Source organism: Haliotis asinina, chromosome 10, assembly GCF_037392515.1.
Source record: "Haliotis asinina isolate JCU_RB_2024 chromosome 10, JCU_Hal_asi_v2, whole genome shotgun sequence".
Taxonomy (NCBI): Eukaryota; Metazoa; Mollusca; class Gastropoda; order Lepetellida; family Haliotidae; genus Haliotis; species Haliotis asinina.
The window spans coordinates 24,301,590-24,319,082 of record NC_090289.1 but is presented as its reverse complement, the minus strand read 5'-3'; the positions used below and the strand labels follow the sequence as shown (position 1 = coordinate 24,319,082).

The following is a 17,493-nucleotide window of genomic DNA, read 5'->3' as shown; positions in this document are numbered from 1 at the left end:
GAGTAATGCAGCATGTGTAAAGATGCCTACAACGATCAATATGCTGCCATCGATCATCGATTATCAGTAACAGTATCAGTTGTTAGCCATTGATCACATAGCCGTATATACCTAGACACTCTATGCCTATTACATCACGATCAACAACGGGAAGAAATTCTACACCCCGGAATTTGAAATCAAGTAATTTTCAAGCTGAAGATTATTGTGATTAATGGCTCTCCATCACACCATCGACTTCATCCAGCACATTACCAGCACTCTAATGCAACCTGACAGCACTACTACTGAAGGTTTATATACCAACAACACGTCACATGCTTGTTGATACGTGGCGAGACGATGCTAAACTCAATCATGATCGGACGTCGCTTGAGGCAAGCTTACGGACAGATCATAATGTGAATATAAAACATCAACGCCACAGAATAATCAGTTCCGATAATCCCATCAAACTGAATCCATTGCATGTAAAAGGCAAACCAGCAGGGAAAACTGTATAAAGGAATCAGTGAAAATGAACTAGAACACCAATATTCGAGAAAATGGTATGCATGTCCTGCCCAACCGGAAGCCCGCAATGGCATAAAAAATTTGTTCTTGTTGCCTGAATCCGCCCAACATTACTCATGCCATGCTACTACGGTAAATACGCCAGACAATCAATGATGGATGACAAATTAAGTCCAATGAAAGCGAATCTACTGATTTTATTGATACAATTTAATATATTTACTTTGGAAAAGCGTCTGCACTTAAGCCCGTCCCCTCTCACTTCAGCTGTCACTGTGTCACTCTCTTCCCTGATTCTCAAGCTGCATTTTCCAATCAAGCCCATCTGAACAAATCATATTTCACAAATCAATCAAACTCATCCATTCAGCCATATAGGTAATAATCCGTCACTCCTACTCGCTCAGCTTGCATCCAGTCATTCCTTGTTTACCTCTACACACCAGTCCATACACAAGCATCACCCACTCCAATCTAACATAATCTCCCTCCCTTATTTTATTGTTCGATTATTTTTTCCCTTAGATTTCTTCACAAGCTATGCAAAACAAAGCTTGTGAAGAAACCATGGACACAAAAAGGAACACTTGCCAATTTATGTGATCCCTTATTTTTTCTCTCAATATATATAATTCGATGTATAAAATTCTGGTTTAAGATATTTTGCATGCAAGAATATGCACAATAACAGTCACCTAAATAGTCTTTTAACATGCTTGTTCGTTTGTACATCAACATTTGATAAAGTGACCTGAACATCGTATGCAAGAAAACTTCTGTTTTCACATGATTATAGTTTTGTATGGTTTAGTCAGTCAGTTTGTGATTGCAAGTTTGCTTTTAACTATGTTTCGAGAAAGATGTCTTGATAAATTTATGCTTAATCAAGAATAGCATTCAGTAATAGATAATAGTTCACGGTATGACTCATAAATTGTACAAAAATTACTCCAGACGGAGAAATATCAGTCGTTTTTAACAACAACAAAAAATATCCATTTATAGGTTACGCTTTATCAACATGATGGTAAACGAAGGAAAACATTTTTTTATATTAAACGATGAAAGAGAATGTGACCTCTGTGCGATTTAGATTTGGAAAATGAAATCCCTTTTTCACTTGTATGTCCTTTCTATAAAGATTTGCGTATGAAACATATTATCTATGTAAGCCATCTTCACTAGCTTTTAAACCACTTCTTTCATCAACTGACCAGCATGTAACAATAAAGTTGCTATAATATGTCCATTATGCTCTTATCAAACTTAACAATCTATATACACTTTTGTTGACCCTTCGTCACTACCAGTACATAATCTCTGCCTGTATCATGACTGGCTGTTTGGATCACTAATTACTACTCATTGCACTATATATGTATGATGTATCTGATTAACTCCAATTTATATGGACCATAGGCCTTTTGTTTTATAAACATCTTTGACTTTGACTTGACTGAAGTAATGAACAATGTGTCATGAAGAATTTTCTGGATTTCATATTCTTTTGTTCTTTGATACAGCGTATAAAAGAAGGTGAAATCCAGAAAATTATTTATATTGATCAAATAGCTTCTTCTAAGATGCCAGTCAAACATCTGACCGAATTAATCTTCAGAACTCACTCACATTCTAGAATTCGACACAGTTTATCATTCAGTATGTTCATTGATGAAGACTCTTATTGTACCAAATCAAACTGCTAACGTTACACTTGTCCAAATAGGATTAGGGTCGTCCTCATAGTTGGAGAACAGATTTTCGCTATTGTACTGTCATCGGGGCAAACATTGCCCTGGATTCGTCACTTTGAACAAGAATGTCCTTCACGAAGGTATCTCACTGAAGGGTGGTGGAGTAGCTGCTAGACCTGGATTCCCGGCCATGTTCAACAATGTATGCCTACGTGGCATGTGGTTTACCATTCTATGGCCCAGCTCAGAACGGCGCAAAATGTCATTACTCATTGTTCAGCTGACCGCTCATCCAGTGTTCACTCTAGCGTACGTCTCATCTTGCACTGCCTGAAGACAGTATCGTAACGTGAACTCAGTGCTCCGGCCTGCCAAGGCCACCCACGAACTGCCACTACATAACGTACGCCTCTACCGTTGTTGTAACCCTTCTGAACAAGAATTCATCATCCGTCAAACGAACATGGCAAAGTCTTGCTTCAATAATAGTCTTCCTGAACCGTTGTCCTTTGTCGAGAAAAAGGACACGCCAGTGAGTAATATGATTTTGCGTCAATAAATCATGGTAGGTCTGACTTAACAAGCAAATCAACCCCGGGGAGACCAGAACATCTGCTCTGACGTCAGGCGTTCATTTAGATGGCAATTACGCATCGACACACAGACTTGCTCTCCACAAACGTCTAGGGTTGGAGCTTCTCTGACAATTATCGGTTGGCATTTACGTGCACGTGAACCAGATAAGAGACTGCATCTCTTGTCATCAGCTAATAGCCATATGACAGCTACTAATTTGAAGATATTTGCTTCATAGCTGATTTATGAACATCAAAGTTCCAGGTGCATTTTGATGATATTGGCACTCAATAGACGTTTGGCGAATACCAAGAACACTTTGTCTGGAGCGTACAAATACCAATGGATTTATGATGTCAGTGCTGGAGAATGTATTGTGTGCATTGCTGTACAACATTGTCATCGCTTGATAGTGTTTATGATGACATCCTCAGATCTGACTTGATTTGGCCTTTCTGTCAGAGCGCCATTCAATACAAAATATTTTCAGCCTATTTCCATGTGTTTAACATGGTATGGGCTTTCATGATCGGGCCAGGGTGGAATGATGATAACTAGATTACTAATCCTCTTCGCCTTCAGGGAGCGATGTATTTTAGTTCCGCTGTTATAAAGACGCGTGACACTGACTAAGTCGTAACCGCACATCGTAGCCTTCTTTTACTTGTAGGGTGGCGAGGTGACAATCGCTTAAATCACAAAACGCGGATCCAAGACAAAATAAGGGGTAGAAATCTGCAGTACGACAGGTGTGCGCGACAGGTCGATGCAAAATCGTTTTATTTGATTTCATTTGACAACGAATTCAAACTGTTGGCTACGACACGATTAGGCTTTAGTATTAAAAAAATTATGATTGCCTCCTGACATAATAAAAAATAACACTTCTTTAAATGTACCCCTAGTCATTATAGTTCCTTTCATCTCGGGCTTATTCCAATGTAGCCGGTATTTATACATTGTTTCCTGGACAGGTTTATGCCTGTATTGATTGAGTATCTTGCGCTCAATTTAACATGTCATGCTTTAATTGATTTCACCGTGAGCAATTGACTGTGAAATGTACACTCAACGCACTGCCATGATGTAAACACACTCAGACCGAAAAAACTTCAAACTCCAACATTTACCAAGCTGTACGTGCATTGCCTAATATCAGTATTCAGAACTACCTCAACAAGGAATTAACTGTAAACCCCCGGGTCAGTAGTGAATCCTCCAGAACGCCCTCTATATCCGGAACACTGGAGTGTCATTGATAAGATATTTTCTGACATCGATCATTCAAGCACACTACATAGTGATTTATCAAGCAAGACGTTAAACAAGGTCGGTGTTAGATAGTGTTATGTACATATAACTGTGTCGAGGGACAAGGACTCACTGTGGACAAATAGTGAGTGTTTTCTATCGATTCTGAAATTCATGCTGACGGATGTGTAATCAGACATTGGCCATAGTGTATCAATTTTTATTGCTACCCTTTATAAAAGACAACAACACTTAGTGATTGAATGGTTGGGTATTATTTGTTTGTCCTATGACGCCCATTTACCTAACGTTCGTTTATTGAGTTCAACTAATGGTGCATATCATATTACACAAGAACTATCTGTATGCGTAGGTTGGTAAAGGTTTGCGAACCATGGCTTTAACTGAAGCGAGTAAAGACCTGATGTCAAGAGGGTTTCATTTGGATACAGGGTGTTAAAAAGATCCAATGCTCACAGAATATAGCCAATATTATAGGAGTGACAAAACATAGACTTCGAGTATAGAGACTTGTCTCTGGTACGTACTTTTTCGGGGTATTCGTTAGCCTTCCCCACGGCATTGTCTACAAAACCCACACGAAAGTCACTTTACACTGTGTAGAGAGGTTTGTTAAGTGCAAGAGGTGCTCGCCACCATGTTGGTGAATATGAGACATTGATTCAGAATTGCAGCTTGTCTTTTTCTTGTAATTTCCGCTGTAGACACGATGGGTTGGGCATGACTTCCTGTAACCTAAGTTGGTGTGGAAAGTGAGAAACGCGAGTCTAGCTTCTGTAGTTCTTAGATAACCAGATCAAAATTTAATTCTTATGTCTATCTGAGCATATTCCTTTTTACAAATTCCCGTAGAAAATAGCACAGTTTTCTCTTGCCTAAGATGTATTTCTATATATCTGAACATCATGTATGTGTAGGAAGCACGCTAAACTACCATTAAATTATTGAATTATTATCCAGATTCGTAGAAGCCGATATGACAATACATTAATTCTAATGCACGGGACTATAAAGTGGACAAGAAAATTCCACTGATGGACACATGCCAGTATTAAAATTAATTGGTGTTTCGCCATTTTCTGTCAGTTTCTTTCCCAGTCGACCATATTTTCACCACTTGCATTATCCAACATCTGTCTGCAAATATCCACAACCAAAATGGTTATTAAGCTGACTTCCCGTGTTAATTTCACAGCTGGTTGACATCAAATCGAGGAATTTCTGAGGTTCGTGCATCTGGCTTCATCAATCAATAACTATTTCAAACTGTTCTCAGACCATGTTCACTGGTAATATATTGATAACCGATGCTTGCCATTGAACCATTAGCATGTCTGTGCACTTCCAGGTTCATTAGTATATCTGTACCCACCAAACCGGTCATATCGGAGCCAGAGATTTACAGCATTTTATCTGGAATAAGTTAAGGTTGAAAATTTTCTTATTTTTGTTGTATTATTTAGGCATATTGATTTTGAGTCAAAACACAGGTCATTCCTAAGTAAATCAGCTGTAAGCAAGCATCTTTGTTTTCAGCTGTTAGTCTGGTTTTGGTGTTGACGAGACACCGGTGTCCATATTTCTCTCTTGCAACCTTATGAGCCCAGCAACCAAGTTCGTGACAGGTCGAGTCAAACATAGTTACGTTTTCCCTCGACAGGACATTCGACCCCCTCAACCTTTTCATTTATGATCCGGCGTCGCATCACATGGCCGCCGAGAATTGGTTATTGACATGAATGTTTAGTGAACCTTATGTCGTTTGCCAATCATGGCTCTTGCTCTTTCAGCTTAGAGACTTTCTGGGTTATTTTCGCTGTTTCAGTCATTCTACAAGAATTAACGCGAAACACTCGCTGGTGATATGATACAGCAACTTATGTTTCATTGCAATGATGTAAATGCAGTGATTTCATCCCTCCCATCCCATTTGACATTTAATCACACACCCTTGGTTGAAAGCTGTTATGGCATCTTCCCTCTACTTTGGCCTCACAACGACTGGAGGCCAGACCTGTTGGATGGCTGTCTTAAGCATTGCAGAACACCGTTATAACAGCATTACGCTGTTTCTGTTAAAGTTAGTCCCTTGGTATTTACGATACTATGCCCAGCCCTATGCCCAGCCTTGGCCAATCTATGGAGCTTCACCCCCAAGCTTCCCTTGTTGCCATAATTACTGCTCATATAATATTATTTTGATTTTGTACATGTACTTCCATTGAATGTATACTTTGGTCTTTTTGTATTGCCATTATAATTTCTGTTTTGTGTCTCAGACCGAGAATATGAATACAATTGCTACTTGTATATTCATTGTGGTTTCATAACAAAATTCATGTACGAACAGATGTCAGCGTCTTTCAGTTTGGAATTTGAGTATGAGCGTTCTTCCTGGAGATGATGTAGATACTGTCACTGGATATAGCAGCAACATCAGTTAATCATCACATATAATTGGAAACCGTGTCCTGTCTCACGCAGAAGCAATACAGCAATTATAAGCCCGTGTCCTGCAAAGGGTATGAAGAAAGTAGGTCAAACACTTACTCTCACATCCTAGGCTGCACCGACTTAGAGCCGTTGAAGAATTAGCACAAGGAGATTGTTATTGACCAACGTGAAGAAGTATCTACGACGTGGCTACTAGAATGGAGCAGAACTGTTTATGTGTTCATAGCATTGTCAGCCATCTTTGGAGTCGTTGGCGGTATGCTTTCACGGAAATGTCAGAGAGCAGTGAGCTGGACATCGACGATCAAGGTTATCGCGTTGTACTGGAAACTTTGCCACAATGTGACACCAGTTTCAATCATTATTGCCGCTTTAACCACAGCGATTGAAATTCACGTTCAGACAGAACACGTAACCTCATATGATAATCGCAGTTACATCGCGCTGACACAGTGAAGTTGTCCAAGACCTTTATTAATGATCAGCGTTCAAGCTTTCTCTGTGTTCAGTTACATGTGTTCCATCAATGTAGGATTTCAAATTACCATTTTCGTTGACATGATTTAAACTGTCTTGTAGGGCATTTGCCGCAGTTAAATAAATCTTGACCTTGCCCTTTGAAACTAGGTGAAATACCTCATTTGTCCAGTTCCGTTATGAAATATTCAGACAGTTCCGATTTATGGAGTCATGAACACGTTATTGGGTATGGCCCATGTCAGTATCCATTAAAACTAACTGATGATGTGACATGAAGCTGAGTTTCTTGGATTTGAGCGTTTTAAGATTTGCCAGGAAGTATGGAAGACTTTATTTTTTACAATAGTGTAAAGTCAAACTAAAATATTTATTAAACATTTTTAGCCTCTGTCACGGAAACGTTTTCATACCGCAGAAATTATATGTCTTGAAGAGTGCCTTTTTTCGACGGCGAATCGTGAATCCACAAACAACAGCAGAGTCTGTTCCTGAAAACCAAACCCTGGACAAAATGGACCATGAGAAATAATGGAAGTGACAAAATAATGAAGTTCCCCTAAAAATCTGAAAACAACATGCATGCATCTACCTTCAATTTCCTTTTCTTGCGAATTCTTCTTTCCATGGTGCTTTTTCTTCTTCTTCTTTTTCATTGGTCGATCAGTCTGGATGCATATGTCACGTGTTATTGTCGTTACGTCGCTAGTATTCCGATTATCGACGAGTGAGGATGTTTGTATACAAATAGTTTGTTCCTCGACGCAAATTTTCTCCTCTACGTAATATGGGGGGTCATCTGGTTCCGCCAACTTGGGTTTCTCCGAAGGGCCCTCTTCCACACTGCCAGTCTTGTTCAACTTCAGTTTATCCATGTGATAGCGATCAACCGCAATTATCAGGTCCCGCGATTTCCCTTTACTGGCACAAGATCCCATGGCTGCTGCTGAGATGACGCCAAAATTCAAATGTATCTGTAAAAGAAATATAGAAGTGGTTAAACAGAAGTTACGCGAGCGTCTCTTCAAAGTATGTAAATCTGATTATTTCGAGTACGCCTATGCTGTCAAAGTCTCAGAAAGGTATTATCAGCAGCAGGGGTGAGTATGTTGTATGTCGTATACAGTATGTTGTATGTCGTATACAGTATGTTGTATACAGTATGTTGTATGTCGTATACAGTATGTTGTATGTCGTATACAGTATGTTGTATGATACAGTATGTTGTATGTCGTATACAGTATGTTGTATGTCGTATACAGTATGTTGTATGTCGTATACAGTATGTTGTATGCCATATGAATTACACTGATACTGGTACAATACGTCGTCAGTTCCCCTTGTAACCTAGCAGTGTTCGTAAAGCCCATAGCAAATTTGGGTAGATGCTGCGTTACGGGGCTAAGTTTCTGTTCTTGCGACTACCAACGCCAACATTCTTGTCGTCTTCGTCATCATCATCATCATCATCATCATCCCGGCACAGACTGACATGTTAGATAAATGCAGTAAAGGGTAGTCTGTTCATTTTGTGATAGACAGGTTAGTCGGCCTCATCATCACTCCAGTTAACAGCACAGACCAGGACTTCTCCCAGGGATCCCTGCCTTGTCGGAAGGGCTGTCTTCCTTGCAACAAACCTGGGTACTCATTGTCAAATACCAGCGACATGAGCACACACTAGATGCATGGGTATATTTCAATATCCTATTATGATAATGATTGTCAGATTGGGAGATAGCAAAGCTCGTCATCCTTATATATGACATTTCTCTCGTGAATCTTGTCCCTTCCTTTAGTGTAAAAAGAAAACACTCGGAATTCAATGATATTAAAGATTCATTTGTGTTTGATAGTCTCCATACTCCTGAACCTCTATTTTAGGGCATGTTCCGGAAAGGGTTATAATTATAATTTTCAATGACGCCCTGTCATATTCTGTTGGACCACAAAGTTCAATCCACAAGCACGGCGGAGATGGAAATATAAGGAACGAACAACGTTACAGGTGCATCCATGCGACAGGTTGTTGAACATCACAATTAAATTCATTGCATAAACTATATTTCATATTATTTTCTAAAATCCAAATCACACATTAACGGTTTCGAACAGAGAGTAGCTAACAGAAAGCCTTCAGTTTCACTTTTCAGGCCAGTCGATTTGCTCCAAGCTCCAACATACTGCACCTAAATACGATCAAGCAGTTATATACGACGTTACTATATACATACGCCGCATTTAGAGTTTACCTGACACTAAGTAGCACAGTGTTTGTGGAACAGTATCGTTGGTTTCAAATGTAACGTACATCCGATCTGCAAGCCAGTATTATAAAACAACGTGATGCTAAATCGTCAGTGTTTTAACGGTAAACAATGGAAATATCTCCCATGGTATAGAATGGTATCAAGTCTCGGAATGAAAGTTTTGTAAATCAATCGGACTTTACATGTGGTGACAGGCCTTCACTCTCGGTGTGAAGACAGCACTTCAGTCTCAGTGTGATGACAGGCCCTCACTCTCCGTGTAAAGACATTACTTCACACTCCGTGTGGACTCAAGCCTTCACTCTCCGTATGGACATAGGCCTTCACTTTCCGTGTGAAGACAGACCTTCACTCTCCGTGTGGACACAGGCCTTCACTCTCCGTGTAAAGACATTACTTCAATCTCCGTGTGGACTCAGGCCATCACTGTCCGTATGGACACAGGCCTTCACTCTCCGTGTTCACACAGGCCTTCACTCTCCGTGTTCACACAGGCCTTCACTCTCCGTGTGGACACAGGCCGTCACTCTCCGTGTTCACACAGGCCTTCACTCTCCGTGTTCACACAGGCCTTCACTCTCCGTGTGGACACAGGCCGTCACTCTCCGTGTGGAGACTTGCCTTCAGTCTCCGTGTGGAGACTGGCCTTCACTCTCCGAGTGAAGACAGGCCTTCACTCTACGTGTAAAGACATTACTTCAATCTCTCTGTGGACACAGGCCTTCTCTCTCCGTATGGACACAGGCCTTCATTCTCCATGTGGAGACAGGCCTTCAGGGCTGCACGTGACATGTTGTTGTAGGTGGCAGGAAGTGTAGCGTCACATGTTTTATCTCCCCAGAGATTACAAGACTACTTAAAGCATTAATGAGTATAGACAATTATTTTCAGCCATGTCCATTAAGCAATTGAGTTATGTACATGTATGCTGCATGCAGGCAATGTAATTGGCATTGAAACCAGGGAAAAAGACTTTTGTTCTTAACACCATTGGCAACTGGGACTTATATACAGTTTGGCATTTATAACGAGGGTATTATATAGGCAGGAAATGTATTCTAGATAAAGCATGGCATTCTACCCAGGGTGGCATTATAACTAAGGATGAACTGCAGTATGTTACGTTAGACGTATACACGTTCTTGATATAGTATGCGTTACACAGGGCATACATACACATGTTGAAGGTTGAGAGCATGTTAAATCTGATGTGTACGTGCTGAAGATATGTCTGACATTACACAGCGTATATACAGGCTCAAGGTATGGTTATACGTTACATAGGGTGTATACAGGCTCAAAGTATGTTGTACGTTACATAGGGTGTATACAGCTCAAGGTATGTTGTACGTTACATAGGGTGTATACAGCTCAAAGTATGTTGTACGTTACATAGGGTGTATACAGCTCAAAGTATGTTGTACGTTACATAGGGTGTATACAGCTCAAGGTATGTTGTACGTTACATAGGGTGTATACAGCTCAAAGTATGTTGTACGTTACATAGGGTGTATACAGCTCAACGTATGGTGTACGTTACATAGGGTGTATACAGCTCAACGTATGGTGTACGTGACATAGGGTGTATACAGCTCAACGTATGGTGTACGTGACATAGGGTGTATACAGCTCAACGTATGGTGTACGTGACATAGGGTGTATACCAGCTCAAAGTATGTTGAACGTTACATAGGGTGTATACAGCTCAACGTATGGTGTACGTTACATAGGGTGTATACAGCTCAACGTATGGTGTACGTGACATAGGGTGTATACAGCTCAACGTATGGTGTACGTGACATAGGGTGTATACAGCTCAACGTATGGTGTACGTGACATAGGGTGTATACAGCTCAAAGTATGTTGTACGTTACATAGGGTGTATACAGCTCAACGTATGGTGTACGTGACATAGGGTGTATACAGCTCAACGTATGGTGTACGTGACATAGGGTGTATACAGCTCAACGTATGGTGTACGTGACATAGGGTGTATACAGCTCAACGTATGTTGTACGTGACATAGGGTGTATACAGCTCAACGTATGGTGTACGTGACATAGGGTGTATACAGCTCAACGTATGGTGTACGTGACATATGGTGTATACAGCTCAACGTATGGTGTATGTTACCCCGGGTGTATGCTGTACGTTACACTGCGTGTATACATACTCAATGTATGGTGTACGTTACACAGGATATATGCAGGCTCAAGGTGTAGTATACGACACCCAGGATGTATACATGTGGGATGGTGTGTAACATGCTCAAGGATATTGATTACTAAAGCGTCTGACAAAGACTCGATCACATACAGCCAGCCAGCATATGACTGTAATATTGCAGAGTGTTAAACGACAATATAATCCATAAAAGTTGTGACTCAATGGAAGATGAATGACTGCGACATCAATTATAGGACGCCATCTTTCTGAAAGGTGAAACTCTTGTATGTGATTCCATTGGCCTAGATAGGTACAAGAATTAGTTGGCACGTGTACTGAGATGGTGAAGGCTTGGACCTACGTATACATCCACAAAAAGGATGAATATACATCCACGACACTTGTTTATGTGAGGGAATAAAAAATATGACGTCAACAGCGAAGATCTCTTATGAAATATTCCAGCAATATTCCAGCAATATTTCAGCAATATCTCTCCCTCCCTCTCTCTCCCCCCACTCTCTCTCTTCCTCTCTCCCCCTCCCTCCCTCTCTCTCCCTCTCCGTCCCACTCCCTCTCTCTCCCCCTCTCCGACTCAATCCCCCTCGTCAACTCTATCTCCCTCTCCCTCTCCCTCTCTCTCTCCCTCTCCTTGCGGTCCCTCTCTGTTTCTCTCTCATTTTTCCCTTCCATGGTGATCTTATTCTTTATGCATCATCCATGGTCGGTATGGTGAGATATCATCCGTGTATCCGTTAATCTGTGGATGCTGTTTTGAACAACTTTACAACAAATGTGTTGTCCTTTATTTTTTATGTCAACTTTAAGATATAAAACCTCTGTCACCAGGGATAATATTCAGTTGAATCTGCCTCGCAGTCTTACACAACATGCAACCACCCCGGCTCAGGGAAGAAGGCTGCCTTACACATTACATGATGCCTGTTAAAGAATTAGGACCTTTGTATGGATGTGCAATTTCTTTATTCTGTATAGGAGACGTTTGGGCATAGATTTTGAAGTCGTTGTCAAGCAAGTGGTATAGGGAAATAGAGAATGTGTACATCCATGAAAAATGTCCCCATTCTCCTCCTCAACTATCTAGAATGCAAATTAAAGAAATGACACCTGTTAGAGATTATTAAATCATGAAACTATCTTGGAGATCAGCATATCAGAATATTTGACATTTGATCGGGTGCATATTTTCAGTTTCTAGTCAGTCGTTACAAATTACTCCCATGGGAAATGTTTATTTGCTGTCCGATTTGTTACGGGATTAAACCTGTTGCTACCTCGACATCTGTGAAGGTGAGAGCTGGCGACGGGCTAGATGCTGCTTCTCCGTTTCGCGGAGCCAATATATTGTGGATTATGGTATTGTTATTTACTTGACGTTTGCTTCAATCTCTTGCATTCACCCCTTTCTATAATAAGTCGTCGTCCTACGGAGCAATGTTACAAACATGAAACACCCATTATAGAACACGTAACACTGAACGTTACTTGGTCAGAGTCTTTGGCACATATTGGGGGCCAAGCCGTGTGACTGTCTGCGAGTACCTGAGGTATGTATAAAATACATAATATACAGACAAACACAATGCCTCTCAAAGTGACAATGAGGAGTTGAGACTGAGAGGGTGAATATTCTGAGTCGTATTGTGTCACTCCTCACTTCGTGTTTTACCTCCGTCCAGGACACTTCAGTTACACCTTGAAAGCGTTTTATATGCATGCGAGTTTATGTCACTAGACTGGCAACTTTCATCAACTGCATTTATGCTTACTGACATAGTAAATTGTCACCTTTCAGTGGAGGTACCTAAATGTGCGATTTGAAATATCAGATGTCTTTTTCTCGAAAGCGTTTTTCAAAGCCATTAGAGAACTGAGTTGTAGATTCTTTCAGTGTCTGCTGGAAGTTTTTCATTCTCAGATGATGCTTACTGGAAACGTATTATTCGCCCTTTAAAAATTGTGGTGCCACGGATGTTGACAGCTTTGGTCGTCCTTTTACATTTTGGTGGAGTGTCGCGATCCTGGTTCCATTCAAAGCAGTTCAATATACGCCTCCCGATGTTTTTTGTTTTTTTTATAAATGGGTGTTACTAGACTAGAGATTCTTATGATTTTGTTTCTTCCGCGGGCTCACAGTGTGGTTGATTTGGTTAGAGGAAACACATTTCGCAACCAACCAGTCGATACAGATTGTTTTGTTTGATTGTTTGAGGTTTTTTTGCTGTAAAACCAGGTGCGAGGTATTGAGCTTGAACAAGCCCGTCTGTTGCACGTACTTCTCGCAAGAGCAGTTCGACTGCATTTTTACCTCAGGTTCTGAAAAGGATTATTCATTTGACATGTATAAAATAATTTTGGTGTGATCGCGTGAACCACCAATGACATCCACATGAGTACCACGTGTCGCCACCTCTCCCACAGATAACATCTGAAAGTCTCCTCTTGGCAAGCAAGCATCAGATTCTCGGAACTCCTCTGCCGTTCCTCGTGCAGTGTCTGTGCCATTTCCTCCTTATTTGGATATATTTGGAGAGCATGTCTATCTCTCAACGAGAGTTACAGAAATATTCGATGGGTTCATTGTAGTGTTTCGATGGCGTTGCATGCAAAGAGCGATTATGGGTAGAGTCTACAGTTGTCTGAGTGACAAAGGGATGGTTATGAAAATGTGGCACGACGGCGTTATCCAGTTACATTGACCATTGCGTGTATTGCGATCAAACTTGCAGCCATACAAAACGCAACCAACAAAGTCACAGAGCCACCACTTTTAAATCGTCTCAGAAAACTGTCGTGTGCATACTACAATTACATGTACAAATGATTGTGAAGACTTATCCGTAACAAGTGGCAGGACGTACATGTGCACATCTTCATGATAAGGAAAACACGCGTTTCATGAAAACTATGACAGAAGTTATGGTTTGGAGATTTTTATACTGAGAACAGAGTCAGACTTTTGTAACTGATACGATGTAAATATTTTGTTAGGAGATCCGCACACCTTTCACATACAAACAATACATGGTACTCATCTTCGAGAATTCCTACACTACAACGTGTGCATGTAGGAATGTTTTTATGACTACATCTTTTGCCACAATAGATTAACTTAATACGAATGCAATGCAATACGTAATGTACAGAATGCAAGAATCAAGTTCTTGTCACTTAGTGCTGTAAAGTATAGTTAGCTGTTATAATGATTTGAAAGTCGGGTGTAGTCTGTTTGCAGCGAAAACTTACCAATGAATTTCACTTTCAACAAAAATAACTAATCGAGAAAACGTGAAATTAAGATTGGGAATCCTCATAATTTTACTTAGCCAATTGGAAATTTAAGTCTCAGAATTTTATTCAACTTAGGATAAATGTTGTTTAACAAACGACCATAGTTCAAATCGTTATTCCTGGTCTGTATTACAAAGGAGTAAGCGCAGTGGTTGTAACAGAGAAACAAGAGCATATTAACATAGACCAGCCCAACTTATTATCGGTGGTTCATTTTATATGCATACCCCAATGGAATACAAACAAACAAAGCGAATTGAAGCTATGAGGATTCAATTCTTAATAATTTTTGTCAAAACGTATTTGAATAGACACGTGAATCGCGTATCTATCTCACTCACCAAATATTACCTTATTTGATGCATGCTTGCCAATATGTAGAAAGGATTTGAAATATGTAGTTTGTACATTTTTATAATACCTAGCCCCCCAAATATGTTTATTCGTACGCGATAATCTATACATGGAGAAAATTACTTTACTGTCTTTGAGGGAAATAGTTTGGCACGCATTCGGTCACTTTAGTGGTGATGAGAACAGAATACACAGGTAGCTATAACAGGTTACAGTTCTAACGTCTTGACCATTTGATATCATTTGATATCAACTTTGGAAGACTCGGGAACACAGGCTGATAAGTGCGTCATATAAACAACTGTCGAATAATCGGTTTTACCGGTTCAGTTAAATGTTAATGTGCCAAAGCATTTAGATGTTTTCAATATACTTTAATATATGTTTTAGGTATGACTGTGGTGAGTGCATCCCCATGCCACCTGGTCTTGAAAGTAAGTGTTGTACTACTGTAGCTCTTGGTCCTTAGCAGTATGGCGGACTCTAGGCATCTGTGACGTCACGAGCGGAAAGGTCATGTGACTTCCAGTGGAATAAGCATAATGGCCGAAGCTCAGATAAGAGAAACTGTTTTAGAGATTAAAATATTAATACGCATATTTTTTATTGAAATTTTGGTATATGTTTCTGATGACTTTATCTTTCACCCAGCAAATTGTTGCAATTCCCTCGAATTCTCATTTACTGTCGTAGCCCAAACATTTTCGGTAGCTGACTTTACACATACTTACTAAATGCTATCGAGTGTACATGTTGCATGATGCATGTAGTCCAGGGAGGATGTTATATCGATTCACTTAAAACGTCAACATCAGAAAACATCAGTCTCGATTAAACTCCGGTACAGACTCCTTGGGGACCTGACAGACAAAGCAGCGGTGACAATCATAAGTATGGATCTCTCAAAAACTGTGGTGGAAATCACTGAGTGTCTGAAAAACTCAATGTGTATGTCAGGTGTGAGGCTTACGTTACGAAGGCTTACGTCTATATGTGAGTGAGTGAGTTAGGATTCATGGTCACATCAGCAATATTTCAGCCTTATCGTGACTTTAACTGATTACAAATACATAAATTAATGTAATAACATTATTAAAAAACGTACCTCCACAGACGTCTTTATGCAAAAATGAATGAATGAATGTTGTTTAATGCTGCATCAGCAATATTGCAGCTATTCGCGGCGACTTTATGTAAAAAGAATTAATTAACAGTTTGTCAATTGTAGAATAATACACATGTACATGACGAATCACAAGGCTGATAAATAGGGCCCTGACTGACTGAAACCAAACTACAGAAAATGAAGACGAATATCAAAATGACATATGCTAAATGAAGATTACGATAAACGCAGTATGTCGTGTGTGTTGAAAATCAGAATTTGTATTTTTTCATTCACTCACTCACTTAGTCACACAACCACACAGCCACGGAGTCATTCAGTTACTCATCAACTCATCTATAAACTACTCAACTACTCGTTCAACCACTCACGAACACTCAACCTGCAGGCTGTAGCAGTAGAAAAAGAGGATCAGATGTTCAGTTGTTCTGGGAACGCATATAAAATGTCATCTCATCCAAAGAATTACGATGCATTTGAGTGCATTGACATTTTACCTTTTTATCTTCTTCCTACGCTGTTGCATACAAAGGCGCTTTAGATTCAAAATGACATTGAATTTTCACTCGTGGAAACCAGTCTGTCGAAACGTCTAATTCTTTATTGTCTCAATGCTAATGCACAACTAAGAATAGCGTCCTGATTCAATGACTATATTTAAAGTGAAATACGCCTACACAAACATCACATTGTGACACAGTGTTACGTTTCAAAAGTTAAATCGTACATATGTTCAATACAAAATTGGAATTTGTGGTAAATGACTCCTAATGAGTGGCAAACCTACATTAGTGCGTTATTTATTCCATCACATATTCCGAATATCGCCGTTACCACGGACCTGTCTATAACCATCTTCCTGTCTGTGACAGATCAAAAGAAATTTGCCGGCATCTCTGGCTTTCATGTTGGCAATTACTGATGATTGACAATAACAGAACTGTCATCTACTGAACGTTGTATACCACAGTTATTGATTATGTGATGCAAGGAGACATACATACCTTATGCACGTGCCATACTAAACAATACATATTTTTTCTTTATCTGACCTTTGTATTTTTCAGTGACAGATTTAAGGTTGTTGTAGTAGATCCGGTTGTTCCAAGCTCTAACAATGCTCTAACAATGCATTCGCTTTCATGAGTACTAGTTTGCCGCTTGTTCGCTGACCAAGCACAAACAGTCCAAGCCAAAGTGGTTTATCGGTTGTTGTTCGCAGGCCAAGGTCAAACAGTTCAGTCCCAGACATCCTTGTTTGCTGGTTGAACGGACGCCT

General features: G+C 40.1%; 1 protein-coding gene across 1 annotated transcript in view; it reads right to left on the bottom strand.

Moving 5' to 3' along the window:
- Positions 1 to 17,493, bottom strand: part of LOC137299179 (dual specificity calcium/calmodulin-dependent 3',5'-cyclic nucleotide phosphodiesterase 1A-like) — a 525,403-nt gene that overhangs the window by 486,945 nt on the left and 20,965 nt on the right. The window contains exon 2 of the mRNA XM_067831741.1: positions 7,579 to 7,960. Within this exon, the coding sequence (XP_067687842.1) occupies positions 7,579 to 7,924 (346 nt within the window). The 5' untranslated portion in view covers positions 7,925 to 7,960. The remainder of the gene's footprint in view (positions 1 to 7,578; positions 7,961 to 17,493) is intronic.